Below are 17,515 nucleotides of genomic sequence, written 5' to 3'. Positions count from 1 at the left end.
GTCCATAGGCGGCAGAACAGGGGGGGGGGGTGGCACCAGGGTACAGTGCCCCCCATAGAGTTTGGCATTTTAGCATTAGCCCTACTGGCGTTGCAGAAAGAATGGGACCAAAATGAAAATCTGCAGTGCCCTGCTGCCACTGCATCTGTCTGTACTGTTTGTTCTTTGAATTAAAGTGGCTGTAGCTTGTTGATAAGATTGTCATCAGTGCTGTCATGAAAAAGTTACAATTGGTCACAAAAAGTAGCAATATGCATGTTCTTGGTTTATTTTAAATGTAGTACAAATGTTGTTTTTTTAAATTCAAATTTAATGATGATACCTAATGATCACAAGTGGTCTTAACCAATAACCATGTCCACAAGTGATAATTCTCAATTGTATTGCACTGTAAGGTGTACAATTATGTAGGATAAGGGTTTCATTGGCTACATGTTGTCGTGAGATCCATACAGATCATAGGTCCTCCACAAATTTTAGCCCGCTGGATCCACAGAGATCATAGATCCGACCCCTAAATTTTGTCGAGAGATCCATTCAGATCATAGATCCAACCCCTGAATTTTGTCGAGAGATCCACTCGGATCATAGATCCAACCCCTCTATTTTGTCGAGAGATCCACTGAGATCATAGATCCAGCTCTCGGATCCAAGCACATGTCTGGTGTCAAGGTCACCTGAAGGTCAGGTCAGGTCATTGACCTTTGATGACCATTGACCTTTGATGACCTCGGTTCGCTTTTTCGAGTTGTGCATGTTTCTAGGCTAGTTTTTGGAGCTGAATTCAAATTTAGCAACCATATGAACATTACGAAGTAGTTTTGGTGCTTTTGTAACATGTTACGAAGCTGTCAGAGGCGGTTGACACCTAATACTAATACCCGGCAGGACCCCTACTGGTTGACCTGACTCGTCCTGACCCCACCTGGTCTAAATGCATGACGACATCATTGTGATCAAAACTAACATAAAATTCGTGATCAGCACCCCGAAAAACCCCATAGCAGCCACACTTTACGACATTCTAACAGGTCCCGATTTTCCCTTTTTTGGGTCATTGACCTGACCTGGAAGATCAACCAATGACCTAGGACCTTAAAATTGGGTATTATCGGCTTTCTCTCGTCACGGGAAACACGCTCGTTTTTTTCCGCGAAGCTCTAGCTCGATCAGGGGCGAAACGGTAAGGGGGGTCAATGGACCCCCCCCCCCCTCTTATAGGTACGTTCGTGGCTGGAAAAACACCAATACGGGCGAGGGTTAAGGCAGACCTCATATGCTATTCTTTTAGATAAAACTGCATTGTGTTAGTATCAGGGCCTCGGATAACATGCTAACTGGGTGGGCAATCGCCCACCCAGTAACGATTTTTGCCCACCCAGTGGAGTGTGTTTGTCCACCCAGTAAAGACGGAGACGGAGCAATTTTACCCGCGCTGGGCCGGTGCTCAGCGCCTTCCGCGCCGGGCCGGGGGTGTGTGTCTGAACACCCCCGTCTAGCCTGGCTCCTGGGCCACGTGCGACATGTGGTAGGCGGCATTGGAAAGACAGTTAAAATGAAGGAATACTTGGTCTTTATAAGGTCAGGTCAAAGCTCAGGTGGCCAGAGGTCATAAAAAGTCAAGTTTGGATTGTTTGAACAATTTTCGAAAACCTGGTGCATAATTTGGGAACTACTAGAGCTGCAGCAACGCGGAAAAGCGCATTCGATAGCTCTTTCAACGTTCTTTCGCCAAAGTAGTCCTCAGATTTGACCTCAGGTCAACGGCTTAGCATAAATTCTCCAGCAGAGGGCAAAAACTCCAATAATAGCCACTCATGAAAAAGTTTTTTTACTGCCATAGCTTTTTACTCGAGAAAGTCATGACATTTATTTTGCCAGCCATCATGTTCTTATTATCAAGACGCGTCGAATAAACTGTAGTTAGACCTTGAAATTTCATTTTGAAATTTGACCCCGGGTCAAGTTCAAGACCTGACCGGAAAAGGTTATGTTGCATGTCAGTCGATCCGTTCAGTCGATCATCGCTCTAGCATGCGCCTACCAGAAGTTATTAACGAAAAACTGTTAGGCTCCCTTTTGTGACCTGAGATGACCTCAGGGATATAAGAAAGGGTCACGTCATTTTCACGTCGGGTGTCATTTTCCAGTTCAGTGTGTCATGTTGAATTGTTTATAGGTGTTTGGAAGTGTTCAGAATGGTGTCCGTCCAGAAAAAAACGCACTTTAATTTCCTTCCACTGACACTGATGATAGATGTCGGACTTTCGTCCCCGTCTTGAGGTGAGATGTTCGTTTGTCTGGCCGCTATGTCTGCCTCGAGCGGTGGAGTATTAGTTACAACTTACAACTGTCGCCTATCACCGGGGCAGCCCGAGATCATTTCCCGCTGACCACAGGACCTTTCGATAAGGTATGACGCGTTCGGCGCAACGCCACCAACACCCAAGAGCTTTCTACGGACCAAAGAACAACTGACGACAGCCGGAGAAGTAACTGGCCGAAATATTGTGAAACTAACATCTCAACTCAAGACGGAAACGAAGGTCTAACAACTAGCATCCGTGATACTAATGCCTCGTATCAAGCATTCCGAAGAATTATCCCATGGACTTAGAGGTAATGGGGAGGTGGCAAAATTGACCTGACCTTAGGTCACCGGTATCGAAGTTTCGAGATATACATTTTGTACAAACTGTTGGCCTTATCAATCGGTGAAATTTTCAAAGCAATCAGCCACTCGGTGTGGGTATGACAGACATTGGTACTTCAATCGTTATTCGTGAAAAAACTGTCTACCTTAAGCGCCGCTATTTTGACTTGTTTACCATGTGACGTCATTTTTTACCTGACCTGAAAATGACCTCAGTAAAAATTGTAGACTTTGTCCTTCTGTATCCCATGCCATTTACTGCTTGTTTCTATCTTGCTTCGTTCTCGAGATATCACGGGGAGCAGGTATCCGCCCCCCCCCCCCCCGTCGGTGTGACGTTGGCGCGGAATGCGGATCCCCGTTGGTGCGCGGGTTAAACCATGATATTTCGGACCAAGAATATCTCGTTACTCAAAGCAAAACTTTAGGACGTCCGGAACCGAAAACCCATTGACGCGGCACGAATGCGTCGATGGCTACCAAATGCTGCTGTCTGGTATAAATAAAGCGAAAAATTGTGTCCATTTTTTACAGCGCATTCTGATGTACGGTAATTAGAGCAGGGCCGCGGGAACTTCTTTCAGACTGGGGGGGGGGGGGGCACACCATAATTGAAACCAACCAAGGGTACCCCGGCCCCAAACCTAGTTTCCTCGCCGGTTTTAGGTCACTTATTTTTCATCCCTTGGCGTTTTCATCAAAAAAGAAAACATTTGCAAAAAAGTGCGATATTACGTCTTAGGTAAAGCTGTGGAGTCACCGCCCCCACGGCCCCAGAGTTGGGGGGGGGGAGGGGGTAAACTGTCCCCCCCGTTCCCGCGCCTATGAATTAGAGAAAACAATGCGTTCAAAGAATCGTAACAGTGATGCCAGTACCAACTTTGGTTGTGGGTGCCCAGAGCCCCTTGGGGGGTGCCCAACTCAGCATTGGGGGTGCCCGGGCACACCCAAAAGTATACAAATCGACACCTATGAGCCTGAATGTCTTTTTAGAGAGCCCGGAGTGTTACTATAGCGTTGCTTTTAATCCGATTTTTTTCGATGCTATTGAAGCTCGTTTTTCAGGTCTTGGTCCTAAATGCTTTTCTATCCAAATTCAATTATCACATTGTTTACTGGTATTGGATTTACTAGACCCGTATGCGGTGTACATACACCGTAGGTGTCCAAGGCTGCATCCATCTTACGAGTAACTGTGGCCTGTAGCGTGTCATTTTCACATGTTAGTCGAATAGCCGTGTGATCCGGAAAACATCCCGATGCAGCGAGTGCTCTGCACGCCAGACTGAGTTTCGCATTACACCGGTGGAGCTGAAAAAGAAGCGCGCTACCGTCGGTCGGCGGCAGCGACAGGTATCTCGGCGGTGACAGACCTGCGGTCGTCGACGACAAGGAAAACGGCGGCGACGACCGGCGTCGCGGCCCGGAAACGACAGCGGCGAGCGCTACCGGCGGCAGACCGGGCGCCTTTTCTGACACACTGTTTGCGTGTGAATTGGGTGACGCTTTTTCCCCGACTAATTCACTTTCAGGAAGCAAATGCGATTGGGCGAAAATTGCAACCGCAAACTTGAACCTTTTGCCAGGTTTAGTTGACAGGAGTCGACGGACCGTGCAAGACAGCGCACGGTGGCAGAACTTGTCATGTAAGCGATCAATCAATGAAGGTTAGCTGCTCCAGACATTGCTACATTTTTCACAAAATAGGGCAGGTACACATAGCTGGCTCCAACAGGAGTCCGTTGACATGGAGACCTGGCATTGTTTGTGTGCTTGTTTCCCGTTTTGAGATAGAGGGAAGGGAATGATGTTTTGTAACGGAAAAACGATGTTCACAAGTACACATTCTACATGTTTAGAGCATATTTCTTTGCTATCGAAAATGAGGTAGGTGTATTCCCTTGGTAGGCATTTAATTCGTTTGCTTTTATGTTTCCACTATACTAGTGCTGCGCAGTATATATTAGATGGTTCCTGTGAAGTCCAGCCTCCAGGTCCATCTGTCGGCGATCGCCTTTGAATTCCCGGGCGGCCCTTCATCTGGCCGGTCAGATGCCGTGTCACTGCTGAGTAGCGCCGCTGGACTCGGCAGCTGTGCCGACGCAGCCGCGCGCCTGTTTGTCTCACTCCGTCTGATCGCCGATTCCCAGTGATTCGGCCGTGTGAAGTCGCCGCGCTGCTGACTGCGTGTCGGTGACGACTCAGCCGCCCCGCCCCCGCCCCCGCCCGGGCAGAGTGTGCGTGCGTCAGCATACCGGCCGGTGCCGGCGGCGGCGGCGGCGATGGCGGCCGGCGCCGGTCTGAGAGGCCATTGCGCCGCGCGCGCTGCGTCTGAATTGGCCCGACTCGGCACGTCCCTCGGGATGAGCCCATTGTGCGCGGCCCTCGGGCGGCCCTCGGGCGGCCCTCGGGCGGCCCTCGGGCGGCCCTCGGGCGGCCCTCGGCGCCACTCGAGGCGCGCTCCCCAGTCTGGAGAGCACGGCCGAGCGGCACCGGCGTCCGGAATTTAATTGTGCCCGCAGCCGGAGGGAGCGAAATACAGTCAGCGCGCGGCGCAGATATATCTCATTTTGAGACGGACCGGGCGGCGTGGGCTGTCGGGCGTGGTCCGATGTTCTCATCAACATGCTACGAAATATTTCATTAGATTTCGCGCTCGCCTGGGTGGAAATGACGCACGCTATATGGAAAATGAAGGTGGTTTATTTGGAACATCCCAGCTGTTTTCTTATTATTGCTCGGAGCGGCACAAAACACATTCAAGTAGTGATTCAAATTTCAAACATATTCAAGTAGCATTGTTGTGTAGTTCCCATGCTACACCTTTATTTTTACGTACTAATATTAATTTCCTTTGCTGAGCAGAAACCGTGCTAGTGGGCAACTCCCCCCCCCCCCCCCGTCGCTGCCACTCTCAATCAACTCATGAATGATCTGTCAGTATGCCCTACAATACCTTCACACGGTTTGGTCTGTGAGTTCTAATAAAAATTGGGACTCACAGCACCGGAAGTCCCGTATGACTACCCGATTCAAACCCAGCAAATCACACCGTTTCCAGGAAGCGAACCATTGTTTTTCTGAGTGAGATATTGAACGTTAACATCTGTTATGCTGCAGACCGTATGAGTCTGTAACACCTGTATCTAGTGCGCAGTTCATGCTTAGTTAGGTTGGTCTGTTCTTAAATATGCCTAATTGTCGAAGCCTGCCGTTGTCATCGCCACCGTTTTACCGTTATTTTATATCGATGCGGACTCGCCAGTTCGCTGCCTTTGCGGGATCTGCTGGTATTTGACATTGATGAATTAGGTATCTCTGTCAGTGTCGAATTCCTCCCTCCTTCCGAGCCGTTCGACCTCTGAGCCGCACAAGTATTTGCATCTTGATCCTTTGGTGTTCCGCCTTTAAAGTAAGGTGATTTGTGAGACAGCCTTCGTTTTCCTATGGTGACGACATATTCTCCAGAAATGAACTCCGGTGAATTCCAAGCAGCAAAAAAATGCGTCATTCATATTCGGTGTTGCATAACATGCATTGCATTTCTGAGCAAAGCCTGCGCCTTTTTAGCATACATCCGCCTCTAAGCCCAGTCCTAAGGAATAAGGGCCCCCTTATTCCTATTTCGTAGACACGCTCCCTATGATGAGGCAGTGATATCGGCCGAATATGCACGTTCGATGTCAGCCGCGCTGACTTCGTGATATCCTGCTGGACTGTGTGTGTAGAATAAGTAACATAAAATACGGCTTTTTAATGCCGATCGGCTTTATTAGTTAGGCTGAAAAGAAAGTGTGCGTTGAACTTGCCAAACGTCCTTAGTCCCGCCGTGTCCCCAGTGCTTCGTACTCTGAATCTCGCCGTGACCTGGGATTCTGCCATGTCCCATTACCCCGTGTCCCAAGTCCGCCGGGTCGCGGGTCCGGTGTGATCCCGGTCCGTCGTGATCTGCTCCCACCGTGCTCGCCGTGCGCTGAGTCCGCCGTGCCCCGAGTCCGCCGTGCGCTGAGACCCGCCGTGCTCCCGGCAGGATGACGATTCTGGCCAGTCGGGACCACACCTGCATCCATCCGGACGTGTCGCGCTCGGCCAACAAGAACGACGGCTGCCGCGACCTGCGGGACCCGCACAACCAGGTGTGTGCTCCGTGTGGGCCGAGTGACGAGCAGGCGGGTGTGGGCAGCTAGCACGGATGTATAATTATCAGTGCGTGTGTGATCTCATGTATGATCAGATGATGTACCTATACTGTGACCGATTTAATGTTAGTAGATCCATGTTGTGATTTCAGATGCCTACAGATATCTTTCCAGAACTGGAGAGTTATCGGTACTTCACTTCTAGTTAATTTGTTCTGTGCTTCAGCAACCTGTCGTCTGCCGCTCTCCCGCCGCTGACCTAGTCGTACCTATGTCCCTAGGAGGGCTCGTGCGGCTACTTCACGCGGGCCAACCAGCGTCTGCGCTACCAGGAGCAGTTACCCGGGGAGGGTCTGTCGGAGGCCTGGTCGCTGGAGGAGCTGGTCGGTCTGGGCCGCCGCATCCGCGCCTGTCCCTACTACGCCGGCCGAAACCTAAAGGAGGACGCCGACATCGTGTTCTGTCCGTACAACTACCTGATCGAGCCCTCCATAAGGGAGTCAGTAAGCAGGGAGGGAGAGACAGAGACAGAGGCGGAGAGGGAGAGACAGAGAGAAAAAAGATAGACAGAACAGAAACACAATCAGAAGCTGTGAACAATGCAGATGTCAATGGTTATGTTATTGTCATCGTTGTCAACGTCATCGTTAAGTAATGAAGATGTTGAGGTTTTAAATGATTTGAAGTTTTGTCCACACCTGACGCATAAATAGGTATATGAGAGCATTTTTTAGCACATCACGTGTTTTCTGAGGATTTGTCTTTAGGTGCCACGATATGCTGTTGTTTTCTACTCCAGTGCCGATGGTAGCTGTCAATTACCGTTGATTACTCTTTAACGGAGCCACCGCCGCCCGTATCTCCAACCCAGATGGAGATCAGCCTCAAGAACCAGGTGGTGATTTTGGACGAGGCGCACAACGTAGAGGACAGCTCGCGGGAGGCGGCCAGCGGCTCGTTCCAGCAGGCGCACATCCAGGACGCCATTCGCGACCTGGAGAAGGCCGCCTCCGGACAGCGGCAGACCCAATTCGAGTGCAGGGACATGGTGAGATACAGTCAGGCGGACCCAGCTCGAGTTAGTGCAGGGATATGGTGAGGGACAGGGAGATACAGCTCGAGTTAGTGTAAGGATATGGTGAGGCACAGCGGCACGCCCAGCTCGAGTTAGTGCAGGGATATATGGTGAGGAGGTAGGATGGCAGCAAGGGAGGGAGTGTAAAGTTTGGGGGCATGAAAACTGTGACAAGCGTATTTGGTGCTGTTCGAAGACTTTTGTATGTTGTTATGTTCGCTGTTTTCCCCACGTTGGATCAGTGTTATGTTATTTCATTCCACGGATTGTTCAGTGGTTTAATTTGGTAGGGCCGCTCCCTCCCTCCCTGAGGCTGTGACGATGTCCCGCCGTACTCTGCCTGTCTCAGATTTTGTCCCTAACTCGGCAGGCCCGGATGCTGTCTCACATCAGCCAGTGGATGGACCGGCACTCCGACCGGCTGGACCAGTACAAGGAGTTTGACAGGGGCTGTCGGGTGTTCAGCGGAACAGAGATGGTGGCCCACTTCACCGCCATGGGCATCGGACACAAGGAGTTCCCAGATATACAGGTTAGGACACGAGGCCTCCCTCTATAGATACAGATTAGGACATCAGTAATTCCTGATCTACAAGTGAGGGCACGAGGAATTACCAGATCATACAGGCGAGGACGCGATACTCTCCCCGATATATATGTACGTGTTAGACTAGACACCCAATGCCTCCCGCTATACACGGATGAGGTCACGACACGCCTTTTCCGAGAAGATACAGGTAAAATGTGTGGAGTGTCATTCGTGTGTTCAGTTAGGCGCCCGTCTTGTCCTTTTCAGGTGCTCCGAAGGAAATAGTTACACCAGAAACTGCATCTGAATTAAACTAACTAAACAGGTGCTCGCATCGTAAACATTCAAATTTGATTACCCACTGAAGTGAAGTAATTCGATTATGGACATTTCTTTCTTTTATTTAGCGGGGATCTAGGAGGATAACGTCCGAGATGGGATGGTTATTCTCATGAAAAGAAGAAGGAAAAATAACGTATACCACCAACGTCTGAATGAACGGATACCACGTACACGTAATATTCCTACGTTCCAATGGTTGAAGGACTCGACACACCCACAATGTGGGTGTGTTGAGTTGTCGCCTGCCCTTTGTTATAGCCCTGTTATTCCCCGTCGCCGTTCTATCGTGTTCACTTTCACCCGTGCACCGCCAGTTACCGACCGCCAGTGTCGGGGGAGTGGCCAATGGCCGCTCACTCTGTATCCGCACCGGCTGAGGTCCCGGCGATAGGCCACAATGGGGTCCCATTGTGCTCCAATGACCACGGCCTTCCCGTCCGAGTGATTTACGGGTCACTGGCACGGGTATTCTGCTGAGTGATTATGCTCCTTATTATTCGATTTCAGCACCAATAGTATCGGATTTGAGGTAGCATTCGGACTATTGGAAAGTGTATAGCGGACTGCAATCAAAACTAGTTAATAAACACGAAACCTCAACATAGTTTCGCACTGAAATTGAGATGATTCTCTTATGTGTATTTGTGACCATTACAGCATACGAAACCCAACAACCAACCAATTAGTAATTACTGTATGCATGTATTATTTGTTCTGCGCCATGTAGCGCGTATTCCCAGCCACCCTGAGCTCTCAGCCGTCAGCACGCAGCGTCCGTAGGCAGCACTCCTGATCGCTGACCTGTTCACGTCTGGTGTGTATGCGGAGTGTTCGTGACGGAGGACTTATACCATTTCGTCTAACATCTCCGTTCCGTGTCTGCATAGCGTTCTACCTGAGCTTCATTGACCTCGATGTTCCGTCACATTCACTGGATGTCTTCTGATAGTGCTCCTGCTGAGCTTCCCTGACCCCTATATTCTGTTTTACCCTGACCTCTGTTCTGTCGCCGTGCAGCGTTCGTTCGGCGCCATCTTTACTGAGGAGATAGTTGGTCCATCCGTCCTGAAACCTCTGCTGTGTCCACGCAGCGTTCGTTCGGCACCATCTTTACCGAGGAGGTAGTTAGTGCAAATCCTGTTGTGAGACCTGTGCTCTGTTGCCACGCAGCGTTCGTATGGCGCCATCATAGCGGAGGAGATGGACAACTCTGAGGAGGCGCTGCAGCACTACATCCAGCGACTGACGAGCGGCACCACGGCGCTGCTGGGCGGACTCGTCCGGGAGCTCTCCTTCATCTACCAGGACGACATGAAGTACCGCGACGACTTCCGCGTGGCGCTGATGAAGTCCATGAGCCGCGCCGACGGACCCGGACAGCGGGTAGGAGGGATACTGGATACCTACCGGATAGTGGATAGTGGTCTGGATAGCGGATAGGACCGGCAGGGGTGTGGGTAGAGGGGTGGGGTAGAGTGGTTATTTTTACGCAGCGGGGGAGGGCTGAGAGGAATTGTCACTTGTCAGAGTCAGTGAGAATGGCGCGGAGAGTGTTGGTGATGAGGGTTGAGGTCGAGTGTTTGGTGTTGGGAGCTTTTATTTTCTGTTTTCGTTTGATTATGACATGGTAACAACTTACAATCAATTATGTATTTGTTTCACATGCATCCTCACGCTTGCTATGTTAGACTGATCTCTATTTCATTTGGCTCTTACCATTCTCTATTATAAGTTCGCTCGGTCGCCAGGGCGGTTGGCTGAGCTCGCGGCGCAAGTCTGCCGACCCGACGTGGACGCATACGCTGCACTTTTGGTGTATGAACCCGGCCGTGGTGTTCGGCGCCATCGGGGAGGCGGCGCACAGCGTGATCGTCGCCTCGGGCACCCTGTCCCCGCTGGGCTCGTTCCAGTCGGAGCTGGGCGTGCCGTTCCCCATCAACCTGGAGGCCAGCCACGTCATCAGCGCCGACCAGGTGAGCGCGGTGAGAGAGTGAGAGCGGTGAGAAGTTGAGAAAGGGTGAGAGCGGTGAGAGGGTCGAGAAGGATCGGTGGGGGACCTACATCGGAGGTGTGGGTTTTACGCCGTGTCAAGGTCGTCAATGTCACGACATCTGGGTTGACGATATATTCTATCGAGCACAGCCATGCCTTGTGCTTTGTAGCTGCCCATCTGCCCGTCAACCGTCCCACCCCTTCCTCGTGTAACTTGGGGCCTTTGTTTAAATAAGCCAACCATTACCCGGTGTCTCCCTCCATCCCGTCAGGTATACGTCTCGGCCATCAGCCACGGGCTGAAACTATCGCGTATGACACAACTGTACATACCTGAGTGTCGAGTGCAGACCATCACCCGGTGTCTCTCTCCACCCTGCTCAGGTGTACGTGTCAGCCATCAGCCACGGTCCGCGCGGCGGCTCCATGAACGCCACCTACCGCAACTCGGAGCAGTTCAGCTTCCAGGACGAGCTGGGCGAGCTGCTGCTGGGCGTGTGTGCCGCCATCCCCAACGGTGTGCTCTGCTTCTTCCCCTCCTACAGCATGCTGGACAAACTCGCCAGGAGGTCAGCTATGCTCGGGGCACTGAACTGGAGCTGTCCAGGCCCGGGGAGGGGGGGGGGGGCGGCTCGACTGATCCACAACATTTTTCTACTGAACCTTGTTTTTTTACGTTTTAGTTGACAACGTGCGTCCGGAACGGGAATATTGCTGCCTGTTTACATTAAGATTATGAGAATCGTGCTAAGTAATAACCATTATAGAATTTTGGCTTTTTAATCACATTTTTTGATAGTGAACCTCACACTCCAGTTGAGGACGTCGGTCACTGCTCAATCACCGCTCTTCCAGCAGAGTTGTACAGCATTTTATCAGTATCCCGTTCTGTCCGACAGATGGCAGATGACGGGTCTGTGGGACCGACTGGAGGCCCGCAAACCGGTGCTCTGCGAGCCACGGCGCGCCGACGAGTTCGAGGATATGATGCGCCAATTCCGTCACCTGGTGACGGAAGGAGACGATACTGGCGCACTGCTGCTGGCCGTCTGCCGCGGCAAACTCAGCGAGGGCATCGACTTCTCGGACGACAGCGCTCGGGCCGTGGTCACGGTTAGTTTAGGGAAGCCCAGCTATTATTAAACGTTATTAAGGGAGAGATGATAGTAACGTGATCATGATTGATTGAGAAAGAGGCCAGTCGCGCCCGCGATGACCTTTCATTTTCTTATTTGTTCCATGGCTCTTCTGTCCTCGTCTCTCGTCTAATCCGTTTGCTACTTTCGTCCACCCAAGCTCTCTATCGCTCTCCGAGTCGTTCGCTGCTCTCCCTGAGTTGTGTGTCACTCTCTCCCTGATTCCCCCATCACTCTGTCTCCCCAGGTGGGCATCCCGTTTCCGAACGTCAAGGACGTTCAGGTGGACCTGAAGAAGCAGTACAACAGCTCGCACGTCTCCACGCGCGGCCTGCTGAGCGGACACGAGTGGTACGGCATTCAGGCCTACAGGTGAGATACCTTTGGCATGCAGGAATACAGTTGAGGCATAGCAATATAGCATGGCATTCAAGCGTACAGGAGAGATACATTACATCATTCAAGAGTACAGGCGATGCGACAGGGTACGGGATACAGGCCTACAGGTGAGCTGTAGAATGTCAACCAATAATTCAGGTAAGCAGGTTGCTCCATATAGCTGAGCTATGTTGAGCTCTCGCATGCGATACCGTAGATGAATTTACAGTAAAAGCTGAAACATTTTTCATCTTCCATGAATTAACGCTGGTGCTAGTATGGGTATGTAATATGCATGCGGTAACCGGCCTGTTTCTCGACCCTACCAGTGTGCTTTTTTCGGTCTCTCCTCGACCCGTCCCCAGACCGTTTCTGTTGGCCTGCAGGGCGCTGAACTAGGCGCTGGGACGCTGTATCCGCCACCGGTACGACTGACCGCTGTGTGTATAAAATGAGTGTTTCTGTTGGCTCACAGGACGCCGAACCAGGCAGGCGCTGGGTCTCTGTATCCGCCACCGGTACGACTGGCTGCTGTATGACGTATGTCTGTGTGTTTCCACTGACAGGGCGCTGAACCAGGCAGGCGCTGGGTCTCTGTATCCGCCACCAGTACGACTGGCTGCTGTATGACGTATGTCTGTGTGTTTCCACTGACAGGGCGCTGAACCAGGCGCTGGGCCGCTGTATCCGCCACCGATACGACTGGGGAGCGATCTTGCTGGTGGATGACCGGTTCGGCCGGCCGCGCGGCGTCGACGGCCTCTCCAAGTGGGTGCGCAGCCTGGTGCGCCACCAGAGCAAGTGGCCGGAGGTGGCCGACAGCCTGAGACAGTTCGCCGCCGACATGCAGCACTGGACAGAGGAGAGGCGGGAGGAACAGAGGAAACGCAAACAGGAACAGGAGTGAGTGGGGAGCGGGAGCAGCTAGAGTGAAGGGAGAAGGGAGGGAGGGGAGAGTGGGAGTGGAGGGACTCGGTGGAAGGGCTGAGGAGACTCAGATAGGGATTCTCCACCCCGCCAGCCATGCTCCTTTGTAAGCCTGACGCCCCCCCCCCCCCCACAGCGCTGCCGAGGCGGAGAAGCTGGCCGCCGCCGCCGCCGCCACCGCCACCGCCGGTCCGGTTCCTGCCATCGATCTGAACCTCTCTGGCGCCTCCTCTCCGATGTCCGTGGTGAACGGGCAGTCGCCGGTGGCGGCGCCGGCCGTCAGCGCCGCGCAGGCGCAGTTCCAGTACGGCAGTCCGCCGGTAGGTGTCGCCGGCGGCGCTCGGAAGCTGGTGCTGGTCCCGGTGAACCAGTTCGCCAGCTCGGCAGCCGCTCAGCGTCAGGAGGTGATCACGGTGAACGGTCGGAAGTACCTGCGGCTGACGGAGGATGGCCGGACGCGGCTGGTACCGCTGCTCACCAGTCAGGGCACCCCGGTACTGGACGGCGCGGCGGGGTCTGAGCACGGGGACCAGCCCGGAGCGGACGGTAGTGCGGCGGACGGCCGGCAGGCGGCAGCACCGGCGGAGGAGCGGCCGCCGCCGTCCGGCGCCGCCCCAGCGGATAAGGAGAACGGCCGACCTCAGTCTCCGCCGCTGTTTGGGGAGGACGAGGGAAAGTCCCCGCGCCAGGTGGTCGTCTGTTCAGGTGAGCGGACAGCGGGATGCTGCATCTCCTTCAAAAGACAATATTAAACTTGTATTTTGTCCTGAGTTCAAACTACACAGTTTTAGGTAATTATCTGACGTGTGTTTCCGTTCCCCGCAGCAGCCGGCAAGAGGCCGCTGTTTAAAGAGACGCCCGTCGCCCCCTCCGCCGTCACAGCACAGGTACGTGACCTGCGTCGACCGCATGACGTTCTCACACCTCACTACCGGCTCTACCACACAGTTGGAATCGATTTATGGGGGTTTACTTTATTGGGTCCTTCCAGCCTACAGCGACCATTTCTTGGCGGTCAGGTTCAGGGTACCATTTCTTGTGCGCCTGATGGTACCAGTTAACGACCTCTTATATGTGAAATATAGGAACAAATGGTGAAAACATCATGATCCTTCATTTAATGACGCAAGGTAAAATAGGAGGACATTGAGCTACGACAGGTACGATCCTCATTGCTCGTGTCTCCTCTATCGTCTCATCATACTCAGGCAGCTTTTGCCAAATTGTCAGGGAACTCGGATTTGTTTTTCAATAGAAAAACACAATTCTAACGAATAGTGTTATAACTATTGACAACAAACCTTCGGTTATAATCACCAAATGGTACGCCGCAGTGGCTGAGTCCGTTCCGTGGGATAGGACACCCTGATGGAGCTGGAACTAACCGATCACGCCGGGAGGGGCGTGCTCCTATTGGAGCTGCCTCCAGCATCTGTCTGCTGGAGTGACTGCTAACCCCAAAGCAGGGATGGGTGATCAAGGACGAGCATCTGCAGCTATAGTCAGGAGGGCGAGGAAAGACTCTGTGACCAATATTGTCGCTGGGAGTCTTAGTGAGTGTGGGCGTCGGTGTTGGTAGTGGATTATTAACAAAGTACTCTTCGCCGCACTTCATACCAATCACGGGCATATTACCAAACAATTTATATTTCTGTCGGTTATCTACTGTACATGCTAGCCATATTGTTATCCATGATTCCTAACGGACTGTGTGTCCGTCCGTCTCCCAGGCGGACAGCCAATCACCGGAGCTGGTCAGGAAGACGGTGCTGCCACCCCGCGGCTCGGCCGCCAAACAGCGCAGCAAGCGCTCCAAGGGAGTCATTTTCATCAGCTCGGACGAGGAGGACTTTCAGTGATCACGTGACCGTGGGGTTATATATGTGATTTCACGCTGTGGCACGATGTATGAAGGGCTAATGATTTTTTATCACGAACTGCAAGCTGCCTGAAATAATGTCTCATATGACTGCTTTGCTATGAAAATACAATGTAGATACGCTTGTAAGATTGCGTCTGATATGGATAATCATAGGCGAAGGGCTGTCGGATGTTGAGTGTTGGGAGGTTCTAATATCGAGACCGCTATCACCCTGAAGTGGTTTTAGTTCCATACCTTTTCCTGGACGTCTGTCTCGATGGGCGCTCTGACATGTGATCACTGATCGGTTTCGTCCAGCTACCCCCGCCCCCCCCCCTCCCTTTTACGACTTCCAGCAGCTGTCTAATGCAGTAGGGAATGTCCTATCGTCTATTCCGTCTGGTCGGTCAGCCCCCGGAAGCGCCCTCTGCGTTGCTGTACTGTACAAGGTGTCGCCTGCGTCCTGCCGGATTGGCTCCGCCGGCGGAGATCGGAGGTCAGAATATCACGGCGTTACTGCATTACCAGCTGTATGAACGCACTGCATGAGTGGTGGCGAGGCTTTAACGGCGATATTGATGGAGGATTATCCTGTCAACAGGCTCACCCGGGACAGTCAAAGCGAGTATTGTTATTTGGGGAGGAGAAGAGCTGGATTGACACTGCCCTTGCCGTTTTTCATCGGTTTACCATTATTTACTTCTTTCATCCCATCTATTGTTTCGGTTGTCATAGCACAAGCCACAATGGCGTACGATATCGATAACGATAAAACAACTTAAATTATTTGTGCAAGAATGTGCTTTGCCGCTCATATTCAGGACCGTGAGTGATTGACAGGTCGGGATTTCCCATTTACTCCGGTACGTTCCTTTAGAAGCTATTCGAGCAGCGTACGGTGTGTTGCTGAGCTCTGTGAAATCACGCGCCCTCCGCAGCACCCCGGCTGACGTTCTGAAGGGTCCGTTTGCCAATGGAGTCCCGCTGCCGGGCCGGTACTGGAGCTACCGGGCCCAGCCGACGGTCGACAGGCAATGCACCCGAGGTGTCGGCTGCACCCACAGGCTGACGGGATATGTATCGAGGTGTCTGCTGCAGAGCTGGCCAGGGACGGGCCGGTTAGTGGACCGATCACCCATTCTACCCCATTGGACGTTACCTGTGGGCAGTACGGGTCTGATTCGCTGACGCTTCTATTGGACCGCATGGATGTGATCTATTTGATACCACTGGACGATATGGATCCCGTTATTTATGCGGTCCCACGGGATGGTTCGGACTTCGGGTCTGATCCTTAGGACGGTACGACGGGTCTACCCCGCTGAACGGTCCCATTGGACACAGTGCGCCGGCTCCGTGTCAGGTGGCGGTGCCCGGCGATGCGGGTTACATACGAAGTCATCCGGAGGTCATCACGAGACCATCAGTCGGCCGGCCAGCGTGGCCCCGGGCGTGGCTCTGACAGACAATTTCCTGCCGCTCGGAGAAGAGTTACTCGGGTACGGCCGGGAACGTCCTGTCCCTACCGGCCTGGTCTCTGGAGTCGGCGCCCAGCGGACCCGGTTCAGAGGTTAATTTACCGGTCAGACAACCATACCCGACTGTCAGCCGCAGCTCGGGGCAATCGGCGAGACCATTGTTACAATTTTCAGAAACTAACTTGTTACAGGCTGTTTGACGTTTGATAAATGCGTTGTGGTCTACGAGACTTTCAGATGTTTGACTACGGGGATATTTTGCTGCCTATATCGTAGGCAAACGACATCCTTCTCGTTCTCACCAAACCTTTTCCACCTCAGTCGCTGAGCCAGATTGCCCCCCCCCCCCCGTTTCCGCCCCCCCTGTGGGCTAACAGGTGATGGTGCCGACGCCGGTTCATCTCGGATATTACACAGTACACACCTGACGGCGCCCGCGGTCCGTGTAATATGGTGTCGCACCTGGGGAATGGTCCCGAGCCGCCGCCGGCCGCGGCCGCAGGTCCGCTGGGCCGGGGCGGAAGGAGGGCAGAGGAGGGAGGGGAGAGAGGATGGAGAGGTCGAGGGAGCCGGAAACAGAGTGAAACTCGTATAAAATATTCTGATTGTTTGATTGTGTTGTTTTGCACCACTGAATGCGATCAATCGCAGGGAAAATATCGCGTTCATACTTCTTTCACACCATGTTGAATGATAACAAAGTCACCATTGCACCGGGTTCAGGAACCGCGGGGCCTTGGGCGGTATGACGGGGGTGCATCCGCTTGACATGCTTGCAGTGGCACTTGGCTAGTGTAGTCCCAGAACAAATCCGAGTTCTTTTGGCTCTTACGGTGCTCGTGAACCCATTTTTATGGTGTCCGGGCGTGATTCATTTTTTGCCGGGACTTTGTCCGCTGTTGTAATAATTCAGATGCGGCGGTGGTCGGTGATTTTTACAGTCGCAGTTCCCGGCGTAATACACGGGCCCGCCGCGCCCATAGCTTTTCGCCACACTTGGCCGCC

The 17,515-nt window shown here is 52.7% G+C and overlaps 1 protein-coding gene across 3 annotated transcripts in view; it reads left to right on the top strand.

Moving 5' to 3' along the window:
- Nucleotides 1-15,179, top strand: part of LOC122390533 (Fanconi anemia group J protein homolog) — a 121,755-nt gene extending 106,576 nt beyond the window's left edge. For 2 of the 3 annotated variants that reach the window (XM_043383581.1, XM_043383582.1), the window contains exons 10-22: nucleotides 6,684-6,789; nucleotides 7,074-7,295; nucleotides 7,664-7,840; nucleotides 8,238-8,399; nucleotides 9,909-10,121; nucleotides 10,487-10,711; nucleotides 11,115-11,299; nucleotides 11,630-11,843; nucleotides 12,114-12,238; nucleotides 12,902-13,147; nucleotides 13,308-13,876; nucleotides 13,997-14,058; nucleotides 14,902-15,179. In XM_043383581.1, the coding sequence (XP_043239516.1) occupies nucleotides 6,684-6,789; nucleotides 7,074-7,295; nucleotides 7,664-7,840; nucleotides 8,238-8,399; nucleotides 9,909-10,121; nucleotides 10,487-10,711; nucleotides 11,115-11,299; nucleotides 11,630-11,843; nucleotides 12,114-12,238; nucleotides 12,902-13,147; nucleotides 13,308-13,876; nucleotides 13,997-14,058; nucleotides 14,902-15,030 (2,635 nt within the window). In that variant the 3' untranslated portion in view covers nucleotides 15,031-15,179. The remainder of the gene's footprint in view (nucleotides 1-6,683; nucleotides 6,790-7,073; nucleotides 7,296-7,663; nucleotides 7,841-8,237; nucleotides 8,400-9,908; nucleotides 10,122-10,486; nucleotides 10,712-11,114; nucleotides 11,300-11,629; nucleotides 11,844-12,113; nucleotides 12,239-12,901; nucleotides 13,148-13,307; nucleotides 13,877-13,996; nucleotides 14,059-14,901) is intronic. The other variant, XM_043383583.1, reaches the window with a different exon arrangement.
- Nucleotides 15,180-17,515: the final 2,336 nt, after the last annotated feature.

This window comes from Amphibalanus amphitrite, unplaced genomic scaffold (genome assembly GCF_019059575.1).
Source record: "Amphibalanus amphitrite isolate SeventyFive unplaced genomic scaffold, NRLGWU_Aamphi_draft 000399F_arrow, whole genome shotgun sequence".
Lineage (NCBI taxonomy): Eukaryota > Metazoa > Arthropoda > Thecostraca > Balanomorpha > Balanidae > Amphibalanus > Amphibalanus amphitrite.
This window is presented reverse-complemented; position numbering and strand designations above follow the sequence as displayed.